The sequence below is a fragment of the Mobula birostris genome, chromosome 17, assembly GCF_030028105.1.
Source record: "Mobula birostris isolate sMobBir1 chromosome 17, sMobBir1.hap1, whole genome shotgun sequence".
Taxonomy (NCBI): domain Eukaryota; kingdom Metazoa; phylum Chordata; class Chondrichthyes; order Myliobatiformes; family Myliobatidae; genus Mobula; species Mobula birostris.
In genome coordinates, this window is record NC_092386.1 from 28,711,027 (window position 1) to 28,734,386 (window position 23,360).

At 40.3% G+C, this 23,360-nt stretch overlaps 1 protein-coding gene across 2 annotated transcripts in view; it reads left to right on the top strand.

Moving 5' to 3' along the window:
- LOC140211580 (tumor necrosis factor alpha-induced protein 8-like) overlaps positions 1 to 23,360 on the top strand; it is an 86,888-nt gene that overhangs the window by 41,500 nt on the left and 22,028 nt on the right. The window contains exon 1 of one of the 2 annotated variants that reach the window (XM_072281446.1): positions 21,226 to 21,402. The exons of the other annotated variant lie outside the window; for it this stretch is intronic. Coding sequence (XP_072137547.1) covers positions 21,372 to 21,402 — 31 coding nt within the window. The 5' untranslated portion in view covers positions 21,226 to 21,371. Of the gene's footprint in view, positions 1 to 21,225; positions 21,403 to 23,360 lie in introns of those variants that run through there. 2 annotated transcript variants of the gene reach the window in all.

A 23,360-nucleotide genomic window follows, 5' to 3' on the forward strand; every position in this document is an offset into this window, starting at 1 on the left:
GGAGGCGATATCAGATGCACGGCAACTCTGGCAGGGTTTACAAGCCACTACTTCCTACAAAGCAAAGCCCAATAGCATGAGTGGCAGTGATGCTTCACTACCAGATGAACTCAGAACCTTCTGTGCCCACTTTGAAAGAGAGAATGCAACTACAGCTGTGAAGATCCCTGCTGCACCTGATGACCCTGTGATCTCCGTCTCAGAAGCCGATGTTGGGCTGTCTTTTGTGACAAGAATACACATAGATTAAGATGTAGCTGGCCTGGGCTGGCACCAGTGGAATCAGCAGTTGGTCTGCCACCTGTCTTCAGGAGAGAGAGAGATAAGGAAAACAATGGAGCAGCATTTGGAGATGTTAATGAAGGAAGGAGAGCTGTCAAAATCGGCTCCCCCTTTGAACCCTGAACTGTTTGAAGTGATGGACAGGCGATACCCCAGCAGGGGGATAAAAAGGGACAGGTTCGCTAAGACAACACACACACGACACCCGAGGTAACAAGACCCTGGAAGCGGTGCGTCTCTCACAAGTCGGTGGGAAGTACCGGGCCATAGACGCACAGGGTGGAAAGGCACGATCGGCGGGAACCTGGTGTGTGTCCACCCTTGCCTGGGTGCCAGGTTCACCACAGGGAAACGATTGTATCTGGAAACGGAGGGGTCACGGTCGGTGACCTCAGATGACATCACAAAGGACTCGCCCGACAGCTGACTGCGAAGGTCTGTGTGGAACCCTTGAATATTCATTCATTTTGCTCTCTCTCTCCTTCCCCCCACTGTCCATTGCCACGGCAGCAATTACTGCGAACTGAACTGAACTAAATTGAACTGAACTTTGCGTCACTTTGAAACTGGTCATTTACCCCTAGACAATGATAGAGCTTGATTGATCCTGTTATCTTAATTCTGCGTACATGTATGTTTATTATTGCTGAACTGTTGCATTCATTATCCTTTTGATTAGAGTACTGTGTTACTTGTTTCTTTAATAAAACTTTCTTAGTTCTAGTAATCCAGACTCCAACTGAGTGATCCATTTCTGCTGGTTTGGCAACCCAGTTACGAGGTACGTAACACTTTAAAGAGTGAACCCTCGCAAGGCAGAAGGTCCAGATTGAGTACCTGGTAAGGCTCTGAAAACCTGTGCCAACCAAATGGCTGGAGTATTCAAGGATATTTTCAACCTCCCACTGCTACAGGCAGAAGTTCCCATTTGCTTCAAAAAGGCAACAATTATACCAGTGCCTAAGAAGAATAATGTGAGTTTCCTTAATGACTATCGCCTGGTAGCACTCACATCGACAGTGATGAAATGCTTTGAGAGGTTGTTCATGACTAGACTGAACTCCTGCCTCAGCAAGGACCTGGACCCATTGCAATTTGCTTATCGCCACAATAGGTCAATGGCAGATGCAATCTCAATGGCTCTCCACATGGCTTTAGACCACCTGGACAACACAAACACCGACGTCAGGATGCTGTTCATCGACTATAGCATCATTCCCACAATCCTGATTGAGAAGTTGCAGAACCTGGGCCTCTTTACCTTCCTCTGCAATTGGATCCTCAACTTGCTATCCAGAAGACCACAATCTGTGCGGATTGGTGATAACAAATCCTCCACGTTGACGGTCAACACTGGTGCACCTCAGGGGTGTGTGCTTAGCCCACTGCTCTACTCTCTATATTCACATGACTGTGTGGCTAGGCATAACTCAAATACCATCGATAAATTTGCTGATGATACAACCATTGTTGGTAGAGTCTCAGGTGGTGACGAGAGGGCGTACAGGAGTGAGATATGCCAATAGTGGAGTGCTGCTGCAGCAATAACCTGGCACTCAACATCCATAAGGTGAAAGAACTGATTGTGGACTTCAAGAAGGGTAAGACGAAGGAACACATACTAATCCTCATAGAAGGATCAGAAGTGGAGAGAGTGAGCAGTTTCAAGTTCCTGGATGTCAAGATCTCTGAGGATCTAACCTGGTCCCAACATCGATCCAGCTATAAAGAAGGCAAGACAGTGGCTATACTTCATTCGGAGTTGAAGAGATTTGGCATGTCAACAAATACACTCAGAAACTTCTATAGATGTATCGTGGAGAGCATTCTAACAGGCTGCATCACTATCTGGTATGGAGGGGCTACTGCACAGGACTGAAAGAAGCTGCAGAGGGTTGTAAATCTAGTCAGCTCCATCTTGGGTACTAGCCTACAAAGTACCCAGGACATCTTCAGGGGGCGGTGTCTTAGAATGGCAGCGTCCATTATTAAGGACCTCCAGCACCCAGGGCATTCCCTTTTCTTACTGTTACCATCAGGTCGCAGATACAGAAGCCTGAAGACACACACTCAGCGATTCAGAAACAACTTCTTCCCCCCTGCCATCTAATTCCTAAATGGACATTGAACCCTTAGACACTACCTCACTTTTTTTAATATACAGCATTTCTGTTTTTTGCACCTTTTAAAGTCTATTTAACATACATATACTATAATTGATTTACATATTATTATTATTTTTTCTCTTCTATATTATGTGTTGCATTGAACTGCTGCTGCTAAGTTAACAAATTTCACATCACATGCCGGTGATAATAAAGCTAATTCTGATTCTGGATTACAGGAAGAGCATTGTTATATCAAGTCAGCAATGTAAAAGGAGCACAGACAGAAAAATTAGACTGCAGTCTGAAAGGAAGATTTTTAAGAAGTTATTTCAAATACTGGTCAAGTAATAAAAATCTTAACTTGGGAGAGATCCAATTTGATTAACATAATAGAAAAATTGGCAAAGGTAGATTGAGAGTGTCCACTTGCAGGTAAATCTGTATCAGCAGAGTGGGGAGCATTCAAAGGAGAAATAGCAAGAGTTTAAGGTCAACATGTTCCTGGCAGGTAAAAGACAGGGTTAACAAGTACAGGGAATATGGGATGCTGATGGATATTGGGGTTAGATAAAGATCAAAAGGAAACATATAACAAATTAGGGAACTAATAACTGGGGAAGCCAGTTAAGTTTATAAAAAGTGTAAGGATTTTTTTTAAAAAAAGAAATTAAGAAAGCAAAAGGGGCAATGAAAAATCACTAGCAGAAAGGTTTAAAGTAAATCTCTAAGCATTCTATAAGTATATTAAAGTCAAAAGAATAACCAATGAAAAAGTAGAACCTATTAAGGACAAAATGCAGTGTATACTTGGTAGGAGGGGTAGATGAGGCTCTAAGTGAATATTTACCATCAGTATTCACAATGAAAGCAGACTTTGTAATTAGGACAGTTCAGTTAAGGAGTAGGTGATAGGCTACCCTTAAATATAGGAGTGATACTCAATGCCTAGCAGGCTTAAGACAAGGTGGACAAATCCCCAGGATCAGATAGGATTTATCCCTGCTTCCTACAAGAGGCAAGGGAAAAAATTGCTTGAGCTCTGGCTGAGATTTTTAAATCTTAACTCGACGCAGATAAAGTACCAGATGCCTTGGGACTGCACTGTCCCCCCTTCATGTGATCCTCTTTAAACAAAAGGGTAGCAAGGGAAAGCTCAAAAATGATAAACCTTTGAGTCTAATAATAGTGGAAGGGGAAGGTACTGGAAAAAAGGTTCATAGTGGGAGGGTTAATTATCCCGAGGAAAGACAGGGTCTAATTAGAGACCGCTAATGTGGCATTGCCAAGTGTGTATCTTATCTGACCAATTAGATTGAATTTTTTGAAGAGGTCACAAAGTGTATCGATAAGGGCAGAGAAGTAGCTGTGAGTTTTATGGACTTTGACAAGATTCTAAATGAGATATTAGTTTAAATGGTTAGGACCCATGGAATCCAGGACAATATGGCAAACTACACGCAAAATTGGCTTTGCAGGAAACATGGGGTGATGGTAGAGTTTTTCTCAAAATCTTCCTGGAGCAGAAGAGGTTAACTAGGGACATCATTCAACTGTATAAAGTTATGAGCAGTATGGATAGGTAGACTGTGGTAATCTTTTCCCCATACTGGAGGTTTTTAAAAAAAGTTAGATGTCAGATTTAGAGTGGGGTCGAGAGGCGAGATTTGAAGGGGAAATGAGTGGGGTAGACTTCCCCTAGAGAGTGGCAAGCACTCGGTGTGCACTGCTGGAGAGCGGTTAAAGCTGAGCTGCTGACAGTACTTAAGAAGTACTTAGGTGAAGACTTGAATCAGCTAGGTATCGAAAGCTCTGGAACAAGTGTGGGGAGATGGGAGTAATACAGAAAGTGCTCTTTGGCTGGTGTGGGTGTCTGGGGCTAATTGGACTGTTTCCATGCTACACAGTTCTGTGACTTCCAAAAATGAGGTGAGGGGAGATTGAGGGCAAAAATGTCAGTAAATAGCAAATGAGAGGGAGATCAGTGAAGATATAATTTATTTTATTATATTTCTTTCAACTAATTAAAGCCTGAGACTCAAAATTTACATTCAATTATAGAAGCAACTAATGATATATTCTCCCTACAAGGCAGCTGCATGCATAAATGATGTGTTTTGCCTCCACACAGATGTGGTATAATTCAAGTGTAAAATTATCTGAAGCTCATTATACAGGGCCCATGGAGCTTGATTCATCTGCACACTCTCACACCTGCTATAATTGAATTACCTTGAAGTGAAACTTGATTTAAGGTTCCTGGTGACAAATGCCTAAACATAATTTGTGATGTTTTTATTGGTTTCAATACACCAGTGGCCTTGCATTATGAGAGCTGATAGTAACATCAATAGATTCTCTTGGTGTTTGGAACCTCCGGTCCTTTTATTCTAATCTTGAAATTTATCTTCACACTACTTAACATTTTCATTCATTTACCATTGTCAGGCAAGCCTATTCCCTAATCCCTGCTCCGAGGGGCAAATAAGCCTCATGTGTTGCAGCCAAATCTCCTCCCCTAGAATGTCCTGCCAGCCTTTGATAAGCTGCTGGTTATCAAAAGACTTTTAGTGTTGAAAAATATTCTGATAAATAATAAAGAAATTAGAAAAATGCTTATTAAAACTACGACCTTTCCCCAGTTATGTATGGGAGTCTGAGATGTACAGAGGGGCCAGTGACCTTCACTAGCCGTGCTGGTAGATTTCCACTCTCAGCTGAAGACCAATCTGAGAATGGCATCAGGCCTTAATGACATGTTCTCTATTACCATTCGGACACCAGCTACATTCAATCTCTTTCAAGGAGAAGAGAGGGACTACTGGAGAGAGGGAGAAAGCCAATAATGAAAGAGATCTGGATTCTCATGAAATAGAAAAATATACAGGACAGAAGGCATGTTAATACGGGACTGGAGGACGCCATAGGAAGCCTGGTTGCAGGTGTCTCCTGGTGTGAGGGCTCCTTCCCACAACCCCTTTATCCTTCCTCTCCCCATCTCCTCAAGAGAAACATAGAAACATAGAAAATAGGTGCAGGAGTAGGCCATTCGGCCCTTCAAGCCTGCACCGCCATTTATTATGATCATGGCTGATCATCCAACTCAGAACCCCGCCCCAGCCTTCCCTTCATACCCCCTGATCCCCGTAGCCACAAGGGCCATATCTAACTCCCTCTTAAATATAGCCAATGTACTGGCCTCAACTGCTTCCTGTGGCAGAGAATTCCACAGAACAATAAAACAAAATAGATTTCATGGTGCTCAACAAAGTTAAAAGCAAGGACAGTAAGGGTGGGGAGAGCCAGCCTTGGATAACTAAGGAAATAAAAGAAGACATCAAACTAAAAGCTCATGCATACAAAATCGCCAAGAGTAGTGGGAAACTGGAAGATTGGGAGAACTTTGAAAAGCAACAAAGAACTACTAAGCGAGCAATAAAGAAAGGGAAGATGGATGATGAAAATAAACTAGCACAAAGATTAAAAACCAATAGTAAAAGTTTTTATAATTATATAAAGCGGAAAGGGTGGCTAAAGTGAATACAGTGTTGGTCCCTTAGAGGACAAGAGGGACTCTTCAATTCATGCTTATTTATTTAGTATTTTTATTTTGTATTTTTTTTTTCTTTTTGTACTTGTGCTGTTTGTTGTCTTTTGAACATTGGTTGCTTTTCCATACTGTCGTGTGCTGTTTAACATTGGTTCTAATGTGTTTCTTTGTATTTACTGTGGATGCCCGCAAGAAAATGAATTTCAGGGTGGTATATGGAGACATATATTTACTTTGAACTTTTGAATGAGGGGTATCATTATAGAAGTTCATGAAATGATGAGGGGTATGGATAAGCTAGACACTCATACTCTTTTCCCCAAAGTTGGGGAGCCCAAAACTAGAGGACACAGGTACAAGAAAACCAAGGGAGAAAGTTAAGAGACCTGAGAAGTAATTTCTTTACACAGAGGGTGCTGGGTATCTGGAATGAATTGCCAGAAGTTGTGGTTAAGACTGCTACAATTGTAACATTTAAGGGGCATATGGATGGTACATGGAAGGGAAGGGTTTGGTGGGTTTTGGACCAATTAAGGGCAACTGGGATGAGTAGGGAGGATGCTTTGCTGGCATGAACCAGTTGGACAGGAGGGTCGGCTGTATTACCTGCAGAGAAAAACTATTTCTGTTTATGAAATGCACCAGTTTTTTAGTACAGACGTAGTCAATATCAGCCTGCTCTCATTGGAAGCCAACAACATGGGCAGATCCTAGTGTCCAAGTGGCCACCTATTCCCAACTGAAATCATTTACTTTATAAGTACACCGTCTCTCTGACGCTGTGGTGAACAGCACATTTGGAGACACGGTTGCAAGCAGTCTGCTGCAGCAGCTTGGTATGGTCCTGTGGAAACCCAAGCTGAGGATTGGCATAATCTGCCCTCCAGTTATTTAAAGATTCACAGTTATCTTCCCTCATCCTCTCCCAGACACGAGCCTCAGTTTGTGCTCTCGTAGGGGGAGGCATTCATTCCATCACTTTCTGTGGTTTCAAAAGCATTCTGTTCAAAACCAATATTTTTTTTTGTTATTTAACCACATGACCAAAACTGTTGAGTGCTTCCGTCTATACCAATAATTTCTTGTCGGATATTACTAATAAAGTTGCCATTCTTACATAGCAAAATCAGTAAACTCCAGGACCAAAGAACTAAATATGTCAAGCATTAATAAACAATTACAGGAACGACGACTATTGCAAGGTTAAACACTGAGAGTTTTGTCCAGGCACAAAAGTGCAGCTGAAAGTCTGCCTGCAAAGTGCAAGAAACCCTGGTGATGGCAGGCTTGGAAAATCAGAGCCTGCAAAACATTGTTCATCGGAGAGGTCCACTGGGATCTGCCCATGTTGTTGGCTTCCCGTGAGAGCAGGCTGATATTGACTGCATCTGCACTCAAAAACTGGTGCATTTCATAAACAAATAGTTTCCCTCTGCAGGTAATACAGCTTTATCTGAAAACCATGGTTGCAGCTTCTCACTACTGGGCATGTTCTTGCCTCCTGCCCCAAAGTTGTCATTCGATCCTTTGTGCTTAAGCATTTTGACATCTCCAGTAGTGGAATGTTGTCAGTAGTGTCATCTGTGAAGCACCACTTGCGTTAGTATCTCAGCAGCAGTTATTTTATAGATTTAAATTCAGCAGTAAGACCTCTTGATGTCAGCGTAGTCTTAACAAAATGGAAACAACAACGCTCCTGTTTCTATTGTGACAGTACCATAATTGCATAGGTTGGACCTATATCAGTAAGGACAGAAATGGATGTTGCATTAATAGTCTATTAATGTCCTTAAACATTCAGCTGCTACAAAAAAAAACAGAGCATTTGAGCACGGATTGTACCCAGAAATACCCAACCCACTTTCTTGATAGGCACAATTTAATTTGGAAATGAATACTAGGTTAAATTGAGGGTTAATTCAGAGCTAAATCATTTCTTGAGCTATTTGCTCATAAAAAGACTTTAATTGATTCAATTTCTAGGATTTCAAACCTTCCCCATATTCTACCCAATATATTTTTTTCCTCGCATATGATCTTTTGGAGTTAAATTTTACATAATCTAATTAATGTTTTCATCTGCATTTGAAAGTAGCTGTATATAGAACAATCTACTTTTAGGTGCAGAGATGGAATGTGATCTTGGATTATCAAATTGCAAGAATTTAGCTAAAGAATAACCATTAAAGGCACTGCAGTGAATATTTATCATGTTTTTAGCTGAACTCTTCTGGGGGCAATCAAAAACATTTAATAAATATTTAAATCTCATCATCTAGTAAATACAATAAATGTTTTGCCATGCATTAATCAAATGTGTTATTCTTTCTTGCAAAATAAAGAAATTATGCTCTTTAAATAATAACATAGCTGTAATTAGAATTTGAATTGAATCTTAAAGTGGTTGATGCATGGAGTTTTGAGATTTTGTTTGGTAGTCAGATTGTCTATGTAGGCACCATCCATTATTAAAGAACTTGGCCTTTTTTATACAAGACATTTTAAAAGTTAACGAGAAAATCTCTTGGTAGCATGAATGGCTGCTGTGTGGCTACATTTCTTAAAAATGTTTTTTTGGTTGTGTTAACCAGAATCGTCAACAGTATCTGTTGTTTTTAGCAATTTTTCTATGTTCTGGTACTTTGTGGTTCAGAGTAAGGTTAATTCAGGTAGTTACTTGATACATTTTGAGCCAAATATTTATGGGGTGTTTTTAAGTCGTAAGCAGTCTACGCATGAACCTTGCAATTCATCATGTGTTTTGTTCAATGCAAGGTTATTACTGAAAGTTACTACAAAGTGGAAAGGTTGATATTACTGTGGCTATGTTCTCCTGAATTAATTTGATGGATGTCGCTTTCCTGAGGCTAACACTTTAACAAAATGTAACCAGACACCAGCCACTCATGCGACCAAGAGATTTTCTCATTAACCTTTAAAATACTTTATATAAAAAAAGGCTAGGTTCTCTAATAATGGATAGTGCCTATACTGACAGCCTAACTACTGAACAAGTATCTCAGCTCTATGCATCAACTACATTAAGATTCAAAACAAATTCTAGTTATAGCTATGTTCTTATTTAAAGAGTAAGAAAGGAGGGGTGGGGGGTGTTGTTTCTGTGATAAAGCTTGCTGACTCGACAACCCTCTTCTCTCGCGACCCTTTGTGTGGAATGTTCCTACCAGGCTGTGATATAACCAGTGTTACAGTGCTCTCCACTGTAAGTCTATCAACATTTGTCAGAGTCTTTGTTATACAAAATCTACTAAACTCCCAAGAGTTTAGTTTAGAGCTGCTGGAGTGCCTTCTTCATGATTGCTTCAATGTTTAAGGCCCAGGATAGATCCTCCAAGATGTTGATGCCAGGGAGCTTGAAGCTGTTCATCCCTTCCAGTGATGACCCCTCAATGAGGACTAGTGTGTGTTCTCCTAACTACCCTTTCCTGAAGTTCACAATCTATACCTTGGTCTTTCTAACTTTCCTACTGGATACAGGTGAGATGTATGCATTTGATACCTCACCTACATCCTCTGGCTCAATGTTGCCAAATTGGTTCCTAATGAGCCCTATTGTGCCCTCTTCCCTGAATGTACTTGAAATGCTTCAGGATCTCATTGTGGATTGTAATTGACATTTTGAGCCCCATTTTTGTTGCTCCTGATTTTTTAAAATACTCCCAACAACCTCCTCTTCAATTCTCTACACATTTCTTTCTCTTTTATCAAAACCTCAATATCCTTTGATATTCAGAGTCCTTTGGATTTCTTCTTAACTTTTCACCCTATTGGAAACACATGAGCTCTGATTTATCACTCTTTTATTTACAAATGATTGTCACTTGTCAGATGGAGACTTACTGCTATTATCTGCTTCTAATCTATTTTCAAATGAAAATTGCCTTCCCGCAGTTCAAACCCTTATCTTCTGATCCATTCTTATCCATTTCTATAACAAACAGAGGCAGCATAATGGTGCAGCAACTAGAGCTGCAACCAGAGACTTGGGTTCAATCCTGGCCTCGTGTACTGTCTACAGAAAATGAACACATTCCCAGTGACTGCATGGGTCTTGTCTGGGTGCCATGGTGTTTTCCCACACCCCAAAGATGTGCAGATTGGTAGGTTAGTTGGCCATTACATATTGTCCATGGTTATAAATGGGAGGTGATATTTGGGAGATTGGAAGGGTGGGACAGGCTTTGAGCAGAGTTGATGAGAATAAAATCGGATTTAATGTAGGATTAGTGTAAGTGGCTTTCTGACGCTTGGTATGACTCGGTGTGCTCAATTGGCCTGATTCTGTGCTATATTTTTCTCGGACTTTGGCTTGGAACTTGTGAACTTATAGTTACAGTCTCAATTAGGCTGTTATACTGTATATCTTCCTATATACATCAATGCAATCAGAAGGACAGTGTCCAAGCATCTACTTTCTTACTAGAGTAAAGATGTTTGGCTCGCCACTGAGCTCTCTATCAAACTCCTACAGATGTAAAGTATCCTAACTTGTTGCATCATGATTTAGTATGGCAATTTAAATGTGCAGGAACACAAGAAGCTGAAGAGAGTAGCTCAGTACATCAGATGTACGTATGTCTCAGTAGTATCTACAGGAGGTGCTGCCTCAGGAAAGCAAAATCCACCACCATAGATCCCTGCCATCCAGGCCATGTCATTTTCTCAGTACAACACTGCAGATTAGCGATGCTATATCTACTTTGCACTAAAAGAGATTTTTTTATTCTAATTGTGTATTCTTGAAAAATTTAGTGTTTTCTTGTGAATGCTGTTTAAATGATGCTTTGTGCCTGTCATGCTGCTGCAAGTAAGTTTTTCATTTTATCTGTATATACTGTACATGTACTTGTGCATATGATGCCAATCTCAATTTTGACTTTGACTTCATCTGCTTTTCCTTCTCCCACTTACTACTTGGAGGCTTTTAGTATATTCTCCACCAAATTGATTGTTCTCTTTTTTATTTCGAGCTCTACCCATACAGAGCAACACATACAGGAGTAACTCAGCAGGTCAGGCAGCATCTATGGAGGGAAATGAACTGATGATGTTTTGAGATCTGATGAAGGAGTTCAGCCTGAAACACCGACTGTTCATTTCCCTCTGCAGTTAGTGCCTGACCTGTTGAGTTCTTGCAGCGTTTTGTGTGTTTTGCTCAAGATTTCCATTATCTGCAGTTTCTCATTTAGGACACTCCAGCTTTCAGAAGTTTGTATCCATCAACTCTTTTGTAGAAAATTATCTAATTCCAAATTTTTTTGTAGCCTGAGAAATGAGAATTTTTGTTTTTGCATTTTGAAAAGAAAACGCAAGAATATTCACAAGTATACGTCAGGAAGTGCAGTGGTTCCATGCATTCTAACACAGTCTTCTTTAAGGAACACCAGATGGAAACCCATACGGGGAGAACTTCTAGCAGGGTCAGGGTTGAACCTGTTTCTTTATAGCTGAATGGTGGCAGTCCAAATTTTGCACTACTGTGTACATGAAGTAAATGTAATTGCATTCTTTGCAGTATTAAACTTTGAATTGTTAACATTCCGTGAAGTCTAACACACTGTTGAAAATTTGTCCACTCATACTGGTGTTTAGTTTGTGTTCAGGCATGTGGTGTAGAAGACAATTAATGGCCCGAAGATATTGTGCTCCTCTAGCAACACACATCAAAGTTGCTGGTGAACGCAGCAGGCCAGGCAGCATCTGTAGGAAGAGCTGCAGTCAACGTTTCAGGCCGAGACCCTTCGTCAGGACTAACTGAAGGAAGAGTAAGTAAGGAATTTGAAAGTTGGAGGGGGAGGGGGAGATCCAAAATGATAGGAGAAGACAGGAGGGGGAGGGATAGGGCCAAGAGCTGGACAGGTGATAGGCAAAAGGGGATACGAGAGGATCATGGGACAGGAAGTCCGGGAAGAAAGACGGGGGGGGGGACCCAGAAGATGGGCAAGAGGTAAATTCAGAGGGACAGAGGGAGAAAAAGGAGAGTGAGAGAAAGAATGTGTGCATAAAAATAAGTAACAGATGGGGTACGAGGGGGAGGTGGGGCCTTAGCGGAAGTTAGAGAAGTCGATGTTCATGCCATCAGGTTGGAGGCTACCCAGACGGAATATAAGGTGTTGTTCCTCCAACCTGAGTGTGGCTTCATCTTTACAGTAGAGGAGGCCATGGATAGACATGTCAGAATGGGAATGGGATGTGGAATTAAAATGTGTGGCCACTGGGAGATCCTGCTTTCTCTGGTGGACAGAGCGTAGATGTTCAGCAAAGCGGTCTCCCAGTCTGCGTCGGGTCTCGCCAATATATAAAAGGCCACATCGGGAGCACCGGACGCAGTATATCACCCCAGTCGACTCATGGGTGAAGTGTTGCCTCACCTGGAAGGACTGTTTGGGGCCCTGAATGGTGGTAAGGGAGGAAGTGTAAGGGCATGTGTAGCACTTGTTCCGCCTACACGGATAAGTGCCAGGAGGGAGATCAGTGGGGAGGGATGGGGGGACGAATGGACAAGGGAGTTGCGTAGGAAGCGATCCCTGCGGAATGCAGAGAGAGGTGGGGAGGGAAAGATGTGCTTAGTGGTGGGATCCCGTCTGGGTAGCCTCCAACCTGATGGCATGAACATCGACTTCTCTAACTTCCGCTAAGGCCCCACCTCCTCCTCGTACCCCATCTGTTACTTATTTTTATGCACACATTCTTTCTCTCACTCTCCTTTTTCTCCCTCTGTCCCTCTGAATATACCTCTTGCCCATCCTCTGGGTTCCCCCCCCCCCGTCTTTCTTCCCGGACCTCCTGTCCCATGATCCTCTCGTATCCCCTTTTGCCTATCACCTGTCCAGCTCTTGGCTCCATCCCTCCCCCTCCTGCCTTCTCCTATCATTTTGGATCTCCCCCTCCCCCTCCAACTTTCAAATCCCTTACTCACTCTTCCTTCAGTTAGTCCTGATGAAGGGTCGCGGCCTGAAACGTTGACTGCACCTCTTCCTACAGATGCTGCCTGGCCTGCTGCGTTCATCAGCAACTTTGATGTGTGTTGCTTGAATTTCCAGCATCTGCAGAATTCCTGTTGTTTGTGCTCCTCTATATTGCTTCAGATTTACAACTTCATCAGGGACAATTTTTAAAGAAATATTGAATAGCACTACTAACCAATGGGTAGAGTTGTACTTAGGTTTTTGGGAATACTCTTGAAAAGTTTCTTGGTATTGAATTCTATGGCTTAAAATTCAGGAGGAAACAATTTTATTGATGGCAGCCAGCTAGCTATGTGTGAATACCAGCATTCCATTCTACCAAGAAATTTATAATGTTGAGGAACCTGTGATTGTTTACTTCAGAGTAGGCAAATATATAGCCAAATAACTCCTTTTAAATAAGTTTGTATTATTATACTTCTTTTCCTTGTATTTCATAAAAAGTACACTCGAAAGATGCACTTTCCAAAATGCCCATGTAGATTAAAAGTAATGTGTTTTGAAATAGTACTTTGACGTCAACTCACAAATTTCCAGCAGCAACTGACAGAGGAGCATTGTGTAGACTGTCATAAAATACCTTCTGTAACTGCAAAAAATGGGGAAGGTTTTTACTTCCAGTTATTTATGTACTTCCATTTGAAAAAAGTTGTTCTGATTTAGTAGTTTATCTCCTTTTGAAATGCACAGCAGAAAATAATAATGGTGATAGTAGCAAATTTCAATCCATTTAACCAAACTACTCAAATTTATCACTGATTTTTCTGGTATTTTTTGTCACGAGTCTCAAAAATAGCTTTATCCTTTTAAAATTGTATGTCATCTATTTTTTGTGTGTTGAATTGACACTTAACTGTCTGCTGTAAAATGAAAATAATATAGAAAGACTATTACAGATTCCAAGGTGGGTACCGATTAAGTCCTGCCATCTCACATGATGGTCTGGTCATGAATAAACAAAATAAGAATGGACCAGATGTCTCAGGCCTTGCAGCCTGCTCTGCATTTCACTGACTTCATTCTTAAATCTTTAATTTGTCACCTCCCAAACTCTTACTTGTTCAAAAATCCATCACGATCAGTGATTTATCTACAAACTTCTGAGCTAAGGAACTGACAAGAATCATACCCATTTGGTTGAAGAAATTCTCTGTAACTTAGACCACATCCCTTGTGTTTATGCACCCTAGTCCTAGATTCTCAGTTTCTAACCTATCAATTCCTCTCCATCTTGTGATTTTGTTCCATCTCTACTGTGTGCCTTGTTTTTAATATATATACATAGTTAATCCTGATTCCAGGAATCAGCGTAATTCAATAATATTATCACCGCCTTCAGGGCATGCATATTTTTCCTGTAGAAGTAGATACACATCATAGCTCCCTTTAAGTGTAAAAGTTCCTTCAGTATAAACAATCATCAACATATTCAAGATTCAGGATTGTTTAATGTCATTTCCAGTACACATGTGTAAAAGAGAACAAAATAACTGTTACAAAAAGCTCAATAAGGTAAAGAACACACTAATAAGAAACACAATAAATATACATAGGTAAGATAACTTGTATACATAGATTGATTGCATGCCCATAAAAACAAACCTAGGCACAGGAGTGTCTGTACACAAGGTGACACTGACAGGAAATGATAAAATAGTGGTGGTGGGGTGGGATAGTGGGTGAAGGTGTTGAACAGCCATACTGCTTGGGGAAAGTAACTGTGTTTGCATCTGGTGGTCTTGGCAAGGAAGCTACATAGCCGCCTCCCTGATGGGAATGGGACACATTGTCCATGAACAGGGTAAGTGGGTGCTTCATGATGTTGCTGGTCTTTTTCCAGCAACTTTCTGTATATATGTCCTTGATGGTGATTAAATTGGTGCTGGCAACGGGTTGGGCAGTTCTGACTTCACATTGTAAAGCCTTCCTGCCTGCCACAGTGCATTTTCCATACCATGCTGTGATGCAGCATCTTAGGATGCTCTCTACTGTGTATCCCTAGATGGTCGTGAGTTTTGATGTGCATAGCCTACCTCTCTTCTGTCCCCTCAAAGTAGAGGCATTGGTGAGCTTTCATGAATGTGTAGAATGTGCAAGATGTGCACTCTAGGAGTTTGAAACTATTGTTTCCCTTGCTGCGCTGCCAATGTAAAGAGTGTGAGTAGTGCGTGTTCTCCTGAAGTCGATAACCATTTCCTTTGTCTTGTTGATAGTGAGGAAGAGGTTATTTGCCTGGCACCAGGCCTTGAGTTCTTCTGCCTCTTCGCTGTAGGCCATCTCATCGTTGTTGGTGTTGAACTCCACCACTGTCCTGTCAGTGACATATTTGATAATGTGATTACTCAGGTGTTTAGCCGTGCAGTGGTATGAGCAGAATGCACAGCAATGGGCTCAGCACACAACCCTGGGGAGCACCCATGTTGAAGATGATGGGGAGAGGAGTGCAGTTTTGTGTCCTGACTACCTGAGGTCAAATGGCTGGAAGTCCATCACCCAGTTGCACGGTGGTGTATTTGGACCTAGCAGTAGGAGTTTGTTCACTAAGGTCTGTGGGACAATAGTGTTGAATGCTCAAATGAAACCAGGAAACAATATTCTGACACAAGTGTCCTTGTTTTCTAGCTGTGTTAGGGTCATTGATGCGTAACAGATGTTAAGGCATCTGCCATCGGGTGGTTCTGTTGAAAGTAGCCAGACCATTTTTAAAACTTAAGCCATTGGTTAAAGCAACTATTTTAAGGAAGTCCATGAATATCTTGTTTTGTCTTCCTCTCATAAATTACCTTGTTCCTCATTATTAGAATAGATAAGTTTCCTCAACTTTGTATTAACCTGTCTCAAAGTACTTGCAAGTAGCATCGATTCAATCTCAACTAATTTAAGTTTTCCTTAAAGAATCTTTGTATGTTCAGGTCTATATGTGTTTCAGTTCAGTAAAGCTAATCTCTCCTTTAAACTTAGTTTTTCCCAATGTGAGCTCTTCAGTTTCCCATTAAAAACTAAGCTGTACAATCAGTTTCAATTCTGTCAGCTAATCATTGAAATCTGTGGTGTTTCCATCCCTTTGTGATGCAAACAGCAGAGCAGATCTATTTCTCTTGTCCCTTCAAAGCTCTTAACATTTTGTGAAAAAATATTTTCAATTTGTTTTATCATTTGTACTAGGTATGAAGAGGTTAATACTGATTTACATTTGTCCTTAATCAAAATATCTACCTTTGCCTTTGATTACTCCTCTTCATGTCACCCAGCCGATGTTTCCTTCTTTCTCTTTAGATAACACTGGAAATAATCAGCAGTTCAGGTTGCGCACATGAAGAAATAAAAGTTAATGACTAAGTGGAGCTGGTCTTAAAGACCATTATCCAATCTACATTTGTGTTTGCTATGTAATGAAACACCATTGTGAGCACTGAACAAGATATATCACCATACAGGGAATACAATGTATCAGCACTATTTTCCTACATTGTCCCTGTAAATCATGACTTTGTTAATATTGAGAAATCTGTCAAATTTTGATTGTAATGAACTTCATGACAGAGCCTTCTCAATCGTCAGGGGTGAAACTTCAGAATTTTCAATCCTGTAAACAAGGATATTTTTCCTCATCTCAGCCGTAATTGGTTTACACCTCATTTTGAAACTTTGACATTCCTGAGCCAAGAGACACATTCTCTTTGCATTCAGCATTTTGATTCCTGTAAACATTGTATTAGTTTCAAGAATCATCTCACATTCATCCAAACTTTAGAGAATATAGGCCAAGTCTACATGGTCCTGATGGAGGGTCTCAGGCCAGAAAGTTAACTGTTTATTCATTTCCAGAGAGGCTATCTAACCTGCTGAATTCTTCCAGTATTTTGTATGTGTGTTACTCCAGTTTTCCAGCATCTGCCCAATCTCTTGTGTTTACACTCTCTTCTTGTATGGCAAACCTGTCAATCCTGCAAACAATCCAGTGAATAATCTTCACTGCACTTCCTTTGTTGGCAAATATATCCTTCTTGAGATCAGGAGCCTTACCATGGCCCTATACAATTGGAATGAAGCTCCATTTATTCAAATCCTCTTCAAGCCTATTGTCACAGGCATAAGCACCCAGGGTATAAGTATCATGAAAATGAGCTTTTTTTTCTTTGCAGCAACACTACGTTAGTAACATAACAAAACACAAATTACATTGCATAAATTATATATAACTTACTATGCAAAATAAATATGATGCAGGTTGAGGAAGAGAGAAAAGAATTACAGTGCGGGTTAGAGTTAGGGGTTTTCAGGTCAGTTCAAGAATCTGATGGCAGTGGGGAAGAAACTGTTGTTTAACTTTGAAGTGTTGGTCTTCAAGCTCCTGTACCTACTCCTTCAATGAGAAGAGGGCATGACCTAATGGTAGGGGTCCTTTAATGATGGATCTCACCTTTCTGAGACATAGTCTCTTGTAGATGTCCATTACAGTGAGGACAGATGTACCCATGAAGGGACTGGCTGAGTCCAACTCTTGCTCTAGCCTCTTGCATTCCTTTGTGTTGGCATTTTCTATACTTGTCTCTGGATCAGCATCCAGTAGAATATTTCTACTGTACATCTGTAAAAAAAATTTGTTGGTCATCAATGAGATGCCAAATCTCCTTAAACTTGCAGTGCCTTCTTCATGTTTGTATCTGTGTACTGAGCCTACGATTGATCTTCAGAGATATTGAAATCTAGGAACGAAGCTCTTCTAATAGAAGCTAATGTTATATCTTCTTTCCAAATTACTTGCTACATGTGCATGTTGGCTTTCATTGGCTGGTGTACGAGCACACCATAGTCCCTTTGAAAATGAACACCTTTGAATTTCTCACCTTTGAAAAGAAGTTGTTTTTTGTGCATCAAAGTGAGTTTCCTTCCTGTTTTCACTAAATCGCCCAGTTTGACCATCTCCTCTTTACATAAACCCCTTTACATCTTCCTCATTATGCACAGGTCCACCTGATACAATAGCATCAGAAAACTTGGAAATTTGTCACTTGATTCCCTCAGCATAACTTTGATAATGACAAGGGAAAAAGTGGAGACCATGAACCAAACCCTGTGAAACTCTACAAGTTGCAGCCTAGTAATGTCCGAAGGGTTGTTTATTTCCGTTTCTTGTTTTCTGTCCAACAACCAATTCTCAATCTAGGTCATCATGATCTAACATTGTTCAACGAATTCCCCTTTGAGACCTCATCAAAAATCTTTCAAGTTTCCAAATACACCACGTCCACAGATTTTTCTGATCTGTTCCACTTGTCACATCCTCAAAGAATTCCAAGTTGTTTGGCCAAGATTTATTTTGACAAATCTTTCTCAAAGTATCAAAGTATTATTACTTCCTTCATCACAGATCATTGCAATTTTATAATGTTAGGCTGACTTATTGATAGTTTGTTGTTTTCTCTCTCCTTAAGTAATAGAATCTTGTTTGCTATCGTCCAAGATCAACCAGTGAACTCACTGAAATAATTTGGCCCAGATCATGCCCTGACTGTGTCTTTAGATCCTGTGCAGATCAGCCAGTGGAGGTATTTGCATTTTTTTTAAACCTCTTCCTGCTCTAGTATGAGGATCTCATCTGCTTTAAGAAGACCAGTTATCATCTCGGTACCTAAGACAGACAAGATAACATGCTTTAATGACTACCAACTGGTAGCTCTGCCATCCACTATCATGAGATGGCTGGTCATGGAATCAAGAGTGAACAGCCCTTTTCAAGTCCACCACAAGTTCTCAATTGGATTGAGGTCTGGACTCTGACTTGGTCGCTGCAGGACATTAACTTTGTTGTTTTTAAGCCACTCCTATGTAGCTTTGGCTTTATGCTTGGGGTCGTTGATTTGCTGGAAAACAAATCTTCTCCCAAGTCACAGTTGTCTTGCCTAGGTTTAAATGTTTCAAAAAAAAACACTATTCAGCTTTTTAGCCATCAGACTGAAGCTGAACACCGCACATCATTAAAAACAGACTCAGGCAACAGTTGTATGCACAGTCTCTCCCATCTCAGCCTCTGAAGCTTATGTCTCCTCCAAAGTTGTCATAGGTCTCTTGGTGGCCTCCCTCACTCATCCCCTTCTTACACTGTCAGTCAGTTTTTGAGGATGGTCTGCTGTAGGCAGATTTACAGCTGTGCCATGTTCTTTTCTTTCCTTGATGATTGACTTACCAAGGGATATTCAGTGACTTGGAAATTTTCTTGTATCAATTTCCCGACTTGTGCTTTTCAATAACCTTTGCTTGGAGTGTTCTTTCATCTTCATGGTGTAGTACTTGCCAGGATATTCCAGGACCTTCCAGGTACAGGTGTATTTTTACTCAATCAATTGAAACACCTTGACTGCACATCGTGACTTTCATTTAACTAATTCTGTGACTTATATAACCAATTGGCTGCACCAGTGATGATTTGGTGTGTCATATTAAAAGGGGGTGAATACTTATGCAATCAATTATTTTGTGTTTTATATTTCTAATTAATTTAAATCACTTTGTAGCGATCTGTTTTCACTTTGACATGAAAGTCTTTTGCTGTTAATGAGTGTCAAAAAAGCTGAATTAAATCAACTGTGATTCACTGTTGTAAAACAATAAAAGTTGAAAATTTCCGGGGGGTGGGGGTGAATACTTTTTATAGACACTGTATATTGTTTGTACATTCCAATGTGGACTGGCTCAAATGTACCTTCTAGCTGACATTTCCTAAGACAAATCTGTCTGTACTCTTCCTTTGAGACTATGTTGTGCCACAACAATGACCTCTCGCTTAACGTCAGCAAAACCAAGGAGCCAGATTAGAGAGGACCATGTCACTCATTGGCAGGGGTTGATGTGCTTCCTGACCAACTACTGGAAGTGGATGTAAGTGCTACTGGACGATGGTCACTGAAGTAGGTTACCCCATTCTTCTTGGGCACTGATATGATTGATGCCTGCTTGACACAGTTAGTTACTTCAGACTGCTGAAGCAAGGGTCCTAGCTACAGGTGATACTGATCCTCCGGTAGCTTGCTGTTCACATTGCCTTTCCCAACTCACCGCTGATATCGATGGGGTCCTGTCATTGTGCCTCTGTTTCCATAGGTTACCTGAACATTGACACAAATGAGTGTCTGATCCCTCTGTTCACCTCTCACATGCAGGTGGAGCCTTTGATGTTTCTTGGCCCCCCCGCCCACCTCCGTCCTGCTCTTTCTCTTATTATCCATACCTCCAGGCTCAATCCAGCCTCTGCCAGGAATCCTCTCTAAATCCTAAACCCTTCCTTTTTCTTTCCCTCTAACTTCCAGCCCCATTCCCTTATCTATTTCATCCAGTACTTTGGTGACTGTGTTGGTGCTAATTTATGCATTCATGCAGACAGGACAATTTCATTACATCCGCCAATTTCCACCCTGCCTTTGCCTTCAACTGGGTCATCTCTGACTCCTTCCCTCCTTTTCTTGATCTCCTGGTCACCATCGCTGGAGATAGGTTGGATACTAATATCTACGAGAAACCTACCATTACCCACAGTTTTATCAACTACGCTTTGTTCCAACCTGCATCCTGTATGGACTCTATTCCATTCTCCCAAATCCTTGCCTTCCAACCTTATTTATTTTGTGGATTTTATAATAGTGCTAACATAGGAAAGAGCCATTTCTGGATCACATGCAAGGGAGATTCTAGCACAGGTGACGCCTGCGTCCTCGTGTATTGAATATTTCTGCGGGGGGGGGTGGAGGAACACAAAACTATCAAAGTTATTATGAGGCTTTAAAAAGTTTTTGGGCTAAATCCTTCAATAGTAGATTTGGGTAAGACAACTAACACATTTATTTGCTGCTAAACAGATAGGGTCAAGGTCTCCTCAATTATTTCAAATTAGGAGGAATTCATCTGTTTTAAAAATCAGACTCAATTATTAAATCATCAGTTGGAAGTCCTTACCTGAAACTTGTATGGTTATAAGCTTATGCTTTCAGACAATTTGGGATGGAGTTGGCAGAACATGTTAGTTGAATGTGATTTATTTACTCTTGTCTATTCTGATTGTCTGCATTTGGAATCTTTTACTGAAATAGTTAAAATTAAACAGCACTTGTTTGTTCTGCTGACCTTTCAACTCTAGTTTTTTAAAAATATCACATGCTGGAAGTGGTGCCTGTTAACAAGTTGATTTGACTCCACCTTACTGAGTTGGAGAGGGAGGATCCCTTCCAAAATTATGAAGCAAAAGCACAATTAACAGGGAAATCAGTTTTGAACAGTTCTTGAAGAAGACAGATGAAAAAGAGTAGGAAATTCAGTGTTTTGTTTCTTTTTTTGCTGTTTCCTTTGTATGGAGCTCATATATATTCAAAAAGCGTTTAATATCTAGTTGTTTTAAAGCCGTTACTTAGTGATATTGTGCACATTTCAGCAACGCAGTTTTAGTTCACAATGGACCCAGCGGCTGATAGGATAAAAGAAGGTACATGCTTATTTTTGAATGGCATTTGTTTGATAGTTTATGTATGTGTTTATTTTTAAGAATATGAACATGTTTCAGGGAATGTAATATATCCAATATACAGGAGTATGTTCTTGTAATTTTGTAAAGAAGGGAAAGCTTCTACAGGAATTGATTTATCATTTTGAGATATCTCATCAGCTGTTAAGATGTCATATGGCCACTGACAAAACAAAGATTGCATTCAGCTAAATATGTAAGTACAGATTTGATGGTAATGTTCAAATCAGTGCCACGTTGTTCAGCGAGATTTAAGTTTATGCTTGTTCATGACTAGATTTAAATGTTTCAAAAAACCCCAGAAATAACCGAAAAACACTATTGAAACAGGAAGTTTCCTCAATCTGGATTATTCACTGAGAATGTTATGCAAACAATTTTTGAAAACTGTGAGAAATATTTGTAATGTGCTCAATAGTCATTTATGTAAAAAGATTAACATTTTGAGCATAACCAGTTTGAACACTATTTTAGTCATTATCTTAAGCTTTTCTTGTAGTTGAATAAAAACACTGAGCAAGCAGCAATTTTGCTAAAGCTGAGTGATTTTTTTTAAGTTGGGAAGGACAGAACTGTGATTCAGAATCTTTAATAGTAATGTAATTATTGTAAATAACAGGTAACATGATAAACTAGCCTTGTGTAGGTAAATAACATCAACAGGTATTCCACTGATAACGTAGTAAATGCTAGATAATATCACTTATGATGTCACCACGGTTCGTGTGATATTATTACTACTCGGGGCGTCAGAGTTCAGAGTTTAATCCCAGCATCCTCTGTAAGGAGTTTGTATGCTCTCACCGTGAAATGCGTGTGTTTTCTCTGGATGCTTCTGTTTCCTCCCACAGTCCAAAGATGTAATAGTTAGAAGGTTAATTGGTCATTGTAAATTGTCTCCTGATCAGGTTAGGGTTAAATCGGGAGGTTGTTGGGGGGGGGGGGGAATGCTGGGCAGCATGGCCCAAAAGGCCAGAAGGGCCTCTCCCACTGTGTATCTCTCGATAAATAAATGACATAATTTTGTATTGGGATCTAATGTCAAAAGCCAATATAAAGATACTAGTCTGCTTTTGTAATGGATTATCAGCTTCCATGTATAGCAAACAACTGCCTATACTGGATATATTCTGAGCTGAAAGTTGAACATTTTCTAGTGCCCATTGCGAGACCTTCACCAATATCATAATGATACTGAGTGTAGAAGTATAATCAGTAATCCCAGATCTCATTGCTTGAAAACAAAACATTGTGACGCATAGTAAAATGGTAAACAAAAGAATATTTTGTAAAATAAAACTATGTAATTCAGATATGCATTCAATCAGAGTTATTAACTTTTAAAGTTGTGTTGACATTTTTCATTCTTTTATTTTAAGAGTACAAATCCTAAGTTTGGGTCAAAATTCCATCTTCAATTTTAAAATAGGAAATGAAAGATTTGGGCTAAGAAATACCAGCACAAGTTTAAGAAATCCTACTTTGACATTTGTGTTTTTATGATTTCTACTTTCCTTTTTTTTTACTCTGAATGGAATTAGCAGTTAGTAGAATTCTTTTCTGCTGGTGTATATTGCAAGCAATTATTGAATTTGGATTTGAATTTCTGTAAGAGGCTCGGCAGTGCCTCCCTGACTTCTCTATTAAATCCAGAAAAGTAAAGCCCAGCCTATAATTGCAGGATTTTTTTGTGACTTTTCTACCTGCTGCAGGCAATGTCTACTGTGTTGGAGGCAATGCAGTGTCTTGTATGATAGCTTAGTACAACCAAAATCAACTAGCTGCAAAGTGGTTGGCCAGCTAGTGTTGCTCAAGGGACACAAGAGACTGCAGATGCTGGAAACGGGAGCAAAAATCTGTGGAGGGCAAAGAACATTTAAAGTTGAGACCCTTCATCTGGAACGATCAACAGTCAAGCC